The sequence below is a fragment of the Pinus tabuliformis genome, chromosome 5_1, assembly GCF_031772625.1.
Source record: "Pinus tabuliformis cultivar Carrire ecotype Pingquan chromosome 5_1, CPIR1, whole genome shotgun sequence".
In the NCBI taxonomy this organism is placed as follows: Eukaryota; Viridiplantae; Streptophyta; class Pinopsida; order Pinales; family Pinaceae; genus Pinus; species Pinus tabuliformis.
The window spans coordinates 657,625,490-657,638,252 of NC_142305.1; the positions used below are offsets into that span (position 1 = coordinate 657,625,490).

A 12,763-nucleotide genomic window follows, 5' to 3' on the forward strand; every position below is an offset into this window, starting at 1 on the left:
TAACGAAAATTATGGCAAAGTATCTGCTACAGGGTTTGAGCGCGGAGGCTCAACCCGCAGCCTAAGCTTAGGAAAATATATGTATCTGTAGACTCGGTAAGCCGAGACAAAGATCATAAACACTGTAACTTTTAACCATGAACATTGATTCAGAAACCAAGCCCTTACGGGTCAAACATATATAACCTCAGTTACTGTAAGAACCTAAGAACATGAGGGGGCAACTGTGAGGATTCTCGACAGAGAATACCTCGGCAAATAACACAAGGCGGCCCACGTTGGAGCGGCGGCCTGCAGCAAATCGAATACCATGTCTTAAATTGATAAAATCTCAGATATTAAGGAACAAGCAGCGGTATAAGCTTTACTTACCTATAGCCAAGAAGGCTGAGCCGTCGTGGGTGGCCAGATTTGCTCTATGGAAGGGTATGCACGCGCCAACTGAACCTCATAGCAACAAAAGACCAGGAGTTAATGACACAATCCGATAACCTCTGTAATTGAAATAGATATGGTAAATTGTTAGCTCAATGCAATTACAGGCCGAGACCCATACCTGTAATGGTCGTAGGACGGGTTCGACTAACTCCTGAGCGGTTGCAGAGCAAAGTAGTGCTGCTGGTAAGCGAAACCCCAAGCTGGTATACAGAGCCGGAGCAGAATAGAAGTGAACAGGTAAATGAACCCGGAAGCGTGGGAAGGGGTATAAGTATCCCCATAAACCCTTGACCATATAACAGCCGTTCGATTGCGGGATGTAATCTGAACCGTGGAGTCAAGGCGGGAAATGAAATTGTCAAGTCCAAGATCCCTGCTCCCAAGGTATCACATGGCCGGAGGAGCCAGGGCACGCCACATAGCCCTTCCCGGACTGGTGTCTTAAAGGCAAAAGTGAAGTGGTGGTTGTGAGCGCTGTGGCCGGACCATCACAGGCCACGCCTTGTTAATGCACATGTTGACTAAACATTGATAACATATGGTGGGTTGGGTGTAAACGACTTTCAAATACAATGTGCAGATTCAAAACCCGAAAAACCATAATGTGTTCAATGATATGGTGAATTTAATATATAATAGAACCATAATGTGTTTAATTATAAGGTGGGTTGACATGTGGTAAATTTTTTTTTATGTACATGGTAATAGAGGTGTGACATTAAATTTCACAGTCGTCTCAACAGACTGATTCTCTCAGCTAGTATTACTGTCATTTTAGCTGAGGAAGAAGACAAGCCCAGTAGCTCGGTCCATACTTCACCCTCGCAATCTCAGGATGATAGCGTGCTCCAGGGAGATGTGGTAGGAACTGTGTTTAATCATGATGATTTGTAGGTTGAGAGGAAAGTTCCTGAGGTCCCTAAGCCTCCAGAAGACAATGTTTAGAACAACTTGACCGTGGTCGATCCGGCGCACCCATCTGATTGCAATCTGTGTTTGGTAGCTCCTCCAGGTGGCAGCGACATGGGCATCGGGGACAATGTCGATGACATGTGGATGGGCTGTCCCTGCCGAGTGGAGAAGGATGCTCGGTAACCTTTGCAAAATACATGATGCTTCCAGATTCGCGCCTACGGTTGCAGTTTCCCTTCTGGTTCTTCTATCCTGTGTGTTATGCTATTCTGGATTTTGTCAAAATGTGTTGTATTAGGTCTTGGCTAGGCATAGTAATCGGCTCTCATGGTCATATGCTCTGTATCACGTCTTGGCTCGGAAAGTTTATGAGGCCCTTGTTTTTGTTCAGTATTGCATATGGTTATCAGGGCGGCACAGAAATTATCATAGCCACAGTTCTCATATGCCCTGTAATGTTGTTCATCACCTTGGCCAACTTTTTTTGTATGTATGGATTATGGGAATTACGTATCGGGTCATCTCAATCCCAGAATTGGGTTAACGGGTTATCTGGTTATCTAGTTATCTGGTCTTATGTTCTCTGGGTCAGTGTGGTTGGATGGCTTCAGCCTTCTCGGAGGTCTTGATCTCCTTATAAATATTTCTCTTTATTAATAGATTTAGCCTTAGAAAAAAAACTCTAAAGTGCATTTGAATGTTAATCAATATTGATTAAGTTCTAGGTCATCACAACCTTTGTAATCAATTGGCTTATTGAAAGTATTTTCTCCAACTTTATATAATATTACGACAACACAAATCATGTAACTTTTATTTTTGTTTAATGGTGTGTAACGTTTAATTTTTTACTAGTTTTGAAAGTCTTTATTAAGTTTAAGGGTGGGTAAAATTTAAATTTATTAGCTTAAAATGTTGTGTTTAAGGGTGTGTAAATTTAATTTTTTATTAGCTTTCAAAATTGTGTTTGAATATGTAAATTTGAGTTTATCAAGCTTTTGATTATTTAGTGGTTGATTAGTTGGTTTGGTGGTTTTACAATTGAAGGAATTACAAAAATATTTTTATCATTTTTTTCTAGAATAAATGCTTTCAAACTTTACAAGAAAATCAAGAAAATGCTATGTCAAAATTAGGTAATTTCTCTTACTCCACTTGCAAAACCTACTTGCAAATCAAACAACTTTTATCATTGCAATTACATACTTAACTACAAATGAAGCAATTACAAGCGATTGCAACTTTTAAAATCACATGGAAACCACACAAATATTGAAGTGGGCATACATGAATTAAGTAAAATGCTATAATTTAAATGTTAGTTGTACAAGCTGTTGATATTTGATTTGTATACGTTATATATTTGACACATGTGATTTTACATGTTTAGGTGATTGTCATTTAAAAAATGTATAAAGAAGATATTAGATATTGGAAGAGATAAATTTCTTATTTAATTTGTGAAATACATAAGTATCTACTTGAACATTATTTCATACATCTAGTGAAGGAGAATGGAATATGTGGCACGCAAGGAAATGTGGTTGGTGGAGAGACACATGAAGGCATTAAACGTTCCTTGTTAAACAATGATCATGTCCATAGGAATTAATTATCTAAGTTTTTAGGTTCACAAAGCACCAAGAGAAGAGGTGGTGTTCAAAGACACAATTTCTTTGTTTCCACTAGCCACTGAGACAACTTAACATGGATCTTATCTGACTTTAAATAAAATACATTCAAGATAGATACAATGGGAGAAACCATGGGTGGTCACACATAGGAAGATCTAAAACAACGGTAACTTGACTGAGTCAAGTTTACTTGAACCACCCTAACAATCCTCCTCCTTAAACTTGACTCAAGGAGAATGACCTAGTCCTAATCATTTTCTAGTGAAGTCCATATAAAATGTTTCCATACCAGATTACATGGGTAACTAGTAAAAACACTGAGAGAAATGGTGGTATCTAAAGACACCATTTCTTTGTTCCCTATAGCCACCAATACAACTTAATATGGATCCTATATTCCTCTAAATAAAATACATTCAATATAAATACCATGGTAAAAACCATGGGTGCTCATCTACTTGGAGCCCTAAAGCCACTGATAACTAAACCAAGTTAAGTTTACCTGAACCACCCTAAGATTAGTCCATAGGGCATATCAATTAACATTGTATGTTAGTGATATTTACCCTAAGTAGCACTTGATATTGATGTGTCTCTCCTTTGGGATGTCAATTCAAAGAAAACTTTTGAAGGGGAGGGATGGTGTAGGGAAATCTAAATGGAGGTAAGTGAAAGATAATAACTTTTATTTTAATTATTTCTTCTTATATATATTAGAAAGATTTTTTGATAACTAAATTGATCTTTTTATTCATCTAAGTTGTGAAGAGCAGGATGTATTGTAAACATTTCAAATAGTCTTGATTGGATAATGGTATAGACATAATTTGTGCATAGCTTTGGTCTATAGATATTAGTAGGTTCCATATAATGTTATGTATATGCACAACTTCCATATATGTGCATATACGGAAGATATGCTCATATACAGACTATATGCGTGCGCGCACACACACACACACATATATATAAGTTGTGCACATATGGAAGATATGTGATACATAACATGCACATATATAAAGTTATGTTACCTCCGTATATGAAAGTTATGCTTCTTTCATAAATACGCATATATTTTGTATGTTCATATCTCTAGTGTATATGCATACTTCTATATATATGCATATCTTCTGTATATGAGCAACTTTCATATATACGTATATCTCTTGTATATGTGAATGTTTTGTATATGCACATGCACATGCACAACTTCAACCTTCATATATGCACAACTTCCATATATATGCATATTTTCCATATGTGCACAATTTCTATGTATACGCATATACAAAAGTTGTGCACTGTAGAGAAAGTATGCACATTTACAAAATATATGCACATATACGAAAAAAAGTGCATATCCGGAAGATATGCGTATATACGAAAGTTGTGCAAAACTCTAGCCTCCATATATGTTCAAGTATTACGTATATGCACTTCTTCAATATAGGCAGAGAGGATATGTGCATATGTAGGTTGTCATATATGCATATATGGAGGATATCCGTATATATGGAAGTTTCACATGCACATAAGAGATGCACAAATTATATATATGCACATATCTTCCATATACATGTAACTTTCATATATACATTTCTTTTCTATATGTGCATATCTTTTGAATATGCTTATATATGGAAAATATGTGAATACACATCAAATATACATATATGAAGGATATGCACATATACAAAAGTGGCGCGTATACGAAAGATATGTGCATGTAGAGATACTGTTGTGTATGTATACTATGGAATTTGTGCACAACTTCTTTATATACTTATCCTTGGTATATGTGAATATATGGAAGTTTCACATACACAAATGATATACGCATATATAGAAGTTATGCATATACAGAAGATACGAACAAATTCCATATATACGTAACTTCGATAGATGCACATATACAAAAGTTGAGAATAACTTCAACCTTCTTATATATTCAACTTCAATAAATATATAACATGTCAATTTCAGATATATACAAAATATATGAGCATATAGAGAAGTTGTACATATATGGAAGATATGCGCTTAAATAGAAGTTGAGCATAACTTCGATCTCTATAAATGTGCAGGTTCCATATAATATTCTGTATATGCGCAACTTTCGTATCTGTGCATATACAAAATTTATGCACAACTTTAACATCCATATATGTCCAGCTTCTATATATGTGCATAGATGAAAGATATGCACATATGGAAGATATGCGATACAGAAGATGCACATATATAAAGTTTTGCTACTTCCATATATAAAATTTATGCTTCTTTTGTAGATACGCATATCTTCTATATATGTGGATATCTTTCGTAAATATGCATAACTTATGTATATGTGCATATCTTCCATATATGCGCAACTTCCGTATATGCGTATATCTTTTGTATATGTGAAACTTCTATATATGCACATATCTTTTGTATATGTGCATATTTTCCATATATGCACATACACATGCACAACTTCAACCTTCATATATACACAACTTCCATCTATATGCATATTTTCCATATGTGCACAATTTCTGTATAGACGCATATACGAAAGTTGTGCCTATATAGAAGGTATGCACATTTACAAAATATATGCACGTATACAGAAGACATGCGCATATACAAAAGAATGTGCATTTACGGAAGATATGCGCATATACAAAAAATGTGCATTACATAAGATATGCTCATATACGGAAACTGTGTAAAACTCTAGCCTCTATATATGTGCAAGGTTCATATACGTGCATGTCTTCCATATATGCGCAACTTCCATATATGGGCATGTCTTCCGTATATGTGCTTCTGTATATGTAATTTTTGAGGATAGGCACAGAAGATATGCACATATAGAGGTTGTCGTATGTGCATATATGGAGGATATGTGTATATATGGAAATTGCACATGCACATTGGATATGCACAAATTCTATATATGCACATATCTTCCGTATATGCATAACTTCTGTATATATGTTTCTTGTGTATATGTACGTATCTTATAAACATGAATATATACGGAAGATATGTGCATATATGGAAGCATACACATATACGGAAGTATCCGTATAAATTGGTCAAGTATCCAATGTGCAGCTTCCTTTCATCTAGGGGATTATTGATAATATTTCTCATATTCTAAAAAAGAATGGGGTTTCTGCTTCTTTCAAACCCTTTATTACCATTAGGAATTCTCTTAAATCTGTTCAGGGCCCTATAAACCCCAACGACTACTCAATCCCTTGTTCTTGTGGGATTCCCTATGTTAGGGAAATTGGTCGCTCCATTAACCAAAGAATCCAAGAGCATGCTCCAGACATTATGCACAATCGTTCTCGTTCGTTAGCATTAGCTAAGCATGTAGAAGATTCCAAACACTATGTCTGCATTGAGGATTCCCAAATCATCGCGAAGGTTGATCACTTCCAAGCTAGGAAAAGCCATTGAAATTGAGAAGCATTCCATTAATCTTTTTTTTTTTCTCGGTAAAAAACTAGCTAGTCTATTGTATTATATTTACAGGTAAACTTTACAAACAGTGAGACATGCCTTCCAGGGCCAGCAGTTGCACCTTGGATAGCTTAGCTTTGAAACAAAAAGCTCCCCCGCAGGGGCAGCACCTACAGGACTTCCAAAATCCCTCCAAAAACTTACTGAGGCTGGAGACCAAAATGACATGACTAACATCAGAACCTGGAACCGTATTGAGTTAAACATGAGCATGACGGCCCACGCAGGGGCTTCCATCCAAAACTGACTGTGGACCGTGTCCATCAAAGAACTTACAATGGACCGACATGAACAAGATAGTATTAAAAACTGAGAGTAAACAAGACCGACATAAACAAGACAGTATTAAAAACTGCAAGTAAACAGACACAGTGATGACCAGAACCCAAATACCCGCAGAGACTTTTATCCTGGACCCGAGCTGAGAGAGAAAGGCATGTTCAGGTGCGTGCGTCGGAGGCTCAGTCATCGCAGAGACTTTTATCTTCCACGATATAGCTCCACCCTTGGCCCTCAGGGATTCCTTCCCACATGGTGGTCCATGGATCCTTTGCAGTGCCCTGAGGTTCCGGCTCCAGGGGATGTGAGGGGGCATGCAGAATCTCTTTCCCTGAGGTGCCCGCCTCAATTGGTGGCTGCAAAACAGGGCTCTCCTCACCAGTACCTCCTGGAGGTTGCTCCACCGATCCTGGAGATTTTCCCACAACATTTCCTTCAGGGACTTTAGTGAAAAGAACTGAAATATGAGCATTGATACTTGCATTATCCTTTGAGCTACCCAGAGAGAACACGACTGAGCCAAATGCTGGAAGCCCTGGCTTTCCTTCACTTAAGCTGCCAACCTCCATGAATTGCCCGGCTGGAATTGGTGTGGCTCTTGCCCTCCTATAACAGTAGCAGCAGCAGCAATGGTGGTGCTCATCAGCTGTAGGGGGTCAAGAGGATGAACCACGCCCTGGTCCCCTTCTGCTCGGTTGCCGTTCCCGCATCTTTGCCATGAACTCCCTGCTGCCTCCTTCGAGTACTTGAAGTGAATTGTAAAAACAAGCACAGTGCTAATTTCGCCCCAAACCACACACAGGCATGACACCCACTGAGCAAACTTCGCCGGAGGGGGAGATTTCACTCCTCGCATCCAATTGTCCTTGAATGCTTTTGAATTGCCGCTCCCACCTAAGGAAATTCCTTGAGTTGCAGCGGCGAAAAGCCAAGACTGCGTGTTGAGGTGGTAAGACATCCACCCACCTCGAATTCCTCTGCGCTCGCACCTTCCCAGCTTCACCATGCCAATGAGTCTGCGTCGCCTCACCTGCCCCTTGATATCGAGCATCATTCCCTCGTTGCGAGCGTCCATTAACTGCATTCTGCAACGCCATCGATTCACTCTGCTCGACATTGAATGCCCAGAGCTCGGGTAGCGAAACATTAAACTATGACGACGGTATTCCATTAAACATTAAGGTTAACACGGGGCGTCACATGCTGGGCATGTGGCTCGACCCCCTCTGACGTGCCAGCACCCGCATCCGGGGATTCAGCATCTCTGTGGAGGAGACTCTCACAGTCCCGATTCTGTTGATTGCTTGGGATGATGTCCAGGTTTCCCGCTAGGAAGGGTTGGTCACTTTCTACTCCAATATTGGCAAGGAGATCAGCAATCTTATTGCCTTCTCTTCTAGTGTGATGAAAGGAGAGGGCTCTGTGATTGCGCAACTCATGAGCAATGTTGTTTAGCCTAGCTTCTAGTCTCCAACTGTCAGCTACTTTTCTGGCGTGAGAGCCATTCTGAATGCGCGTTGCCATGTTGACGAGGATCTGGGAATCGCCTTCCACAATCAACGGTTGAAGATTGAGACGCCTGGCTGCAAGGAGCCCTTGCCAGAGTCCCTCCAACTCCGCTGAGTTGTTGGTGTCCCACCCTATATTGCCGAAGTAGATCTGCTGGGGGGTACCATTGTGATTACGAATAATTCCTCCAAATCCTGCTGGCCCAGGGTTGCCTTTAGAGGCTCCATCAAAGTTGAGTTTGTATGAGTTGATGGGTGGGGCAATCCAACCTCTGACCTCCTTGACCTTGCAATTCGTTGTCTGATGCATGGTATACTCTTATGGCAACTGCAGCTTCCAATTGTCGAGGATGTTTTTCTCATTGTCTGTGGTAGGGAAATCTTCTTTAGTCCATGATCTCAGAAGCATGGTTTCTCGGAGATTGCCATGCAGTCTGTTCCAAATTTCCTCAATAGGCGAGCTCTGGTTTTTGAATATGCGCCTATTCCTTTCCTTCCTGATGTTCCATAATACTGTGCCTGTGATAATGTTCCACAGGTAGTTGAGAATCTCACAATCATAGGGGCTTTTCGGCCATTGACGGATGGTTTCTATGATGTCGCCAGCTCCTTTGCATCGTTTTTGACATCTGAAACCTACCTTCTCCCATAGCTGATTGGCGATTGAGCATGTATCCAGAAGATGCTGCAAGGTTTCCTCGTTTTGAAAGCAGTTGTGGCATATCGACGGTCCTTGGACGTTGCGTTTCCTCAGCTTATCCCAGGTGAGAATCTTCTTGTGCCCTACCAACCAAAGGAAATGGGATATTTTGGGCCAAGCTTTGAAGCTCCATATTCTCCCCCATAGAGGATCCGGCCTGGTGGGGAAGTCGCCTATCAGATTATAGGCTTCGGAAGTGGAATAAGAACCTTTTGGTAGGTAGCCCCATCTAAGTATGTCCTCGCTATTCTCATACCGGATGCTTCTCTTCTTTAACTCGTTTTCAAGTGCTGCCACTTCCTGAATGCTTGTGATACTGGTTATCTGATTGCTCGGTAGCCATTTTCTGAATCCATGTACCGTTTCCTGTTCCCAGAATTGATGTACGGTTGCCTGCTGCTGCTCCTGTCTGTTCGGAATGATCATTGCAGGAAGAACACTTGAGAGTTTGGGCAGTTGGTTCCAAGCGTCATTCCAAAATCTAGCACTGTGACCATTCCTTGTTTCCCAAAAGCTGTGTTTCTGAACGAGCTGATGATGCTGCTTGGCGGCATTCCAAATCAGTGACCCGTTGATTGTGGGCTGGAATCTTATAAGCTCTGCTTGAGGCATGTTGTTGGTGTATTTGGCGGTCCATATTTTAGCCCATAGCTTGTCTGGACTAGTCACCCATTGCCACCATATTTTGGCATTCATGATGGTATTGCTGTACTCTGGATCTCGAAGACCGATGCCGCCTTTGATTTTGGGCCTGCAGACAGTGTCCCATTTCACTAGTGCCCATTTGCGGTTGGTGGCAGAGCTTCCCCATAGAAAGTCACGTTGCAGGTTTCTCAATCTTTTTAAGACCCACTTTGGAGCAGCAAGGATAGAAAAAAGATAGAGAGGCATGGCTTGGAGGATGGACTTAATAAGCACAACCCTGCTAGCTAGATTGAGGGAGCGGTGAGTCCATAGGTTGAGTTTGGAGTCGAGCTTCTCAAGGAGAGTTCGCCAGGAAGGCTGCTTTACGGCCAAGGCAGTAAGGGGAGCTCCAAGGTACGTAGATGCGAGAGAGGTGGTGTGGAAGCCTAGGATACGAGAGACGACTGATTTAACTGACGGAGGGGTATGGAAGAAGAAGATTTGTGATTTGGAGCTATTGACATGGGTGCCAGAGGCTTCAGAGAAGTCGTTGAGCAGGGATTTCAAACAAGAGGCTTCCTGAGCCGAAGGATAGCCATATAGCATGGTATCATCAACAAATTGCTGATGAGAGGAGGCCGGGGAATTGTGGATAGAGATTCCTCTGAGCTGTTTAGAATGGAGGGCTTGCTTGATGTGCCTGCCTAGTCCTTCCGCCATTATCACAAATAGGAAAGGGGAAAGGGGGTCCCCTTGTCTTATGCCTCTGGAGGGCTTGAATGGGCGGGAGGGAAAACCATTGACAAGGATGGAGAAATGAGAGGAGGTGATAAGGCTCATGATCCAACGAACCCAGGTGGAACAAAAGCCAAAAGCTTTCAACATATGTTGAATGTATGACCAGCTGAGCTTGTCGAAAGCTTTGGAGAGATCGATTTTGAGTAACATACCAGCTTGCTTGGATTGCTTGAGCGAATGAATGATTTCATGAGTAAGGATAATGCCGTCCATTATTTGTCTGCCTTCGACATATCCCGACTGCTCCGGAGAGATGAGCATGGGTAGAAGAGGTTTTAATCTGTTAGCAATGACTTTGGAAATGACTTTATAAAGGACATTACAGAGAGCTATGGGCCTGAATTTATCCGGGGTGATGGAGTTCTCCTCTTTGGGGATGAGAGTGATGAAGGTGGAGTTAAGGGAGGGGAGAAGCCAGCGAAGGGCTCTGGATTCCTCAACTATTTGCCAAACCTCCACTTTAATCAAGTCCCAGAAAGCATGAAAGAATGTGATCGTGAAACCATCTGGGCCAGGGGCCTTACCTTCTTTGAGCTGCGCCATTGCCTCGTCTACCTCCTGGATAAGAATTGGGTGCATGAGTAACTCGTTGTGTTCCTCTGTAACCAGCTTAGGAATGTTGCTGGTGATTTTCCCAATCGCTCGCTTCCGATCCACCGCCTGCTCTTGGTGTACCTGCTGGAAATGATTGAGTAGGATTTCTTCTATTTTCTCATGCTCCTCAACTTTTGCCCCCTCTTGGTTTTGGATGAAAGGAATCTTATTGTGCATTCTTCTCTGCACTATAGTTCTATGAAAGAACTTGGTGTTGCGCTCCCCTTCTTTTAGCCACCTAATCCTTGATTTTTGCCTCCAGTAAATTTCTTCCTGCTTCCTTCTTTCTTCAAGCTGATTATGTATGTGCCGCTCTTTGTCCAAGGTTGCCTCCGTATGCCCTATGTTAATTATTTTCTGATGGAGATCCCTGAGCTCCTGATTGAGCTCCTTTTGCGCCTCAAAAATATTCCCGAAGGTCTCCCGATTCCAGCGTTTGAGGTGGCTTTTTAGGAATCGCATTTTCTGCTGTAGCAGGTACATTTTTGAGCCTGCTGGTGGGATGAAGGAGGCCCATATGGTTCTGACGAAGTCCTTGAATGCTGGATGCGTTAACCAGAAACCCTCAAACCGGAAAGGTCTTTTGGTTCTATCCCCTGGTCGCTGCCATTGCAAAGCTATCGGCCAGTGATCCGATCCAGAGTGGGCCAAGATCGCAGCGGTGAGATCACCTCCGAGATGCACCGCATTATCCGAGATCAGGAAGCGATCTAATTTAGAAGCAATCTGATGCTTGCCACCTCTGCGATTGCTCCAAGTAAAGGTGCCATTGCAGAATGGCATGTCTATGAGAGAGGCGTTTTGGATGAAGTCCTTGAAGTGTTCTACTTCAGGATCCAATCTGGATCTGCCTCCGATCTTGTCCTCGGTTTTGGTTATCATGTTGAAATCCCCTGCAACGATCCAAAGCGGATGCTGCCTGTTATTGCTAAGCGCTTCAATGGTGTCGAGGAGCGCTCTTTTACTCCCAGCGTCCTGCGGAAAATAGACGTTGGATAAGTTCCCATGTACGTTGGTGCCTAGAATGTGAAAGGCAGCTTGAATGAGGTGATGGGAGGCGTGGAAATCAGTGAGCGATACAGCCTGGGTGTTCCATGCTATGGCAAGCCCACCCGAGGCTCCCATGGCATCCACAGCCACAGATCGGCATCCTGGCCAGGCCTTTGAAAGTATGCGACCCAGCGTGGTACTGTTGCATTTGGTTTCTTGGAGGAAACACATCTGCGGATTTTCCAACTTGATCATGTTTTTTAACATCCTATATTTTCCTGGGCTATTGAGCCCTCTTAAATTCCAGGATACGAGCTTCATGGTTAACTAGTTTGAGCAGGGCTGTAGTACTTCGTCAGCTTCGCATATCTACCTGAGTCCACCAGGAGCTTTCCGATCTCTATTGTTCTCTGAAGATCCGTCTTCCTCCCTCTTTTTTTGGTATCCTTTGGACGCAGGCTGCCGTCCCAAGTGCTACCAGGTTGTATGCCCAGTTGGTGTTGGTGGAAAGCTCTGGAGATGACCACTTCCAACTTTTCTATATCTGTCTCAGAGATGGATTCATACGCCTTTTTTTTGCAAGCTAGCTCCAGTTCAATAATATCCAGCCCGTGGAGATCTATGCTTTCTGGTTCTTCCTCCATATTTTGCACTTGACTGGTTTCCTCATGAATGGTCTCTGAGCCCTGCGGGGGGATCGACTTCCCATCCACCTCCATTTCCTTAGGGATCTCCGCTGTGTCTTTCGGGTGCCTGCTTAAGATGGTCGG

General features: G+C 42.0%; 1 protein-coding gene across 1 annotated transcript; it reads right to left on the reverse strand.

Moving 5' to 3' along the window:
• Nucleotides 1-8,606: 8,606 nt before the first annotated feature.
• Nucleotides 8,607-12,224, reverse strand: LOC149166710 (uncharacterized). The gene is made up of 2 exons (XM_089430232.1): nucleotides 11,334-12,224; nucleotides 8,607-11,084 (listed from the first exon to the last, which is right to left on the reverse strand). Exons 1-2 carry the CDS (start codon nucleotides 12,222-12,224, stop codon nucleotides 8,607-8,609), a joined length of 3,369 nt encoding a protein of 1,122 aa, XP_089286358.1.
• Between the last annotated feature and the right edge of the window lie 539 nt (nucleotides 12,225-12,763).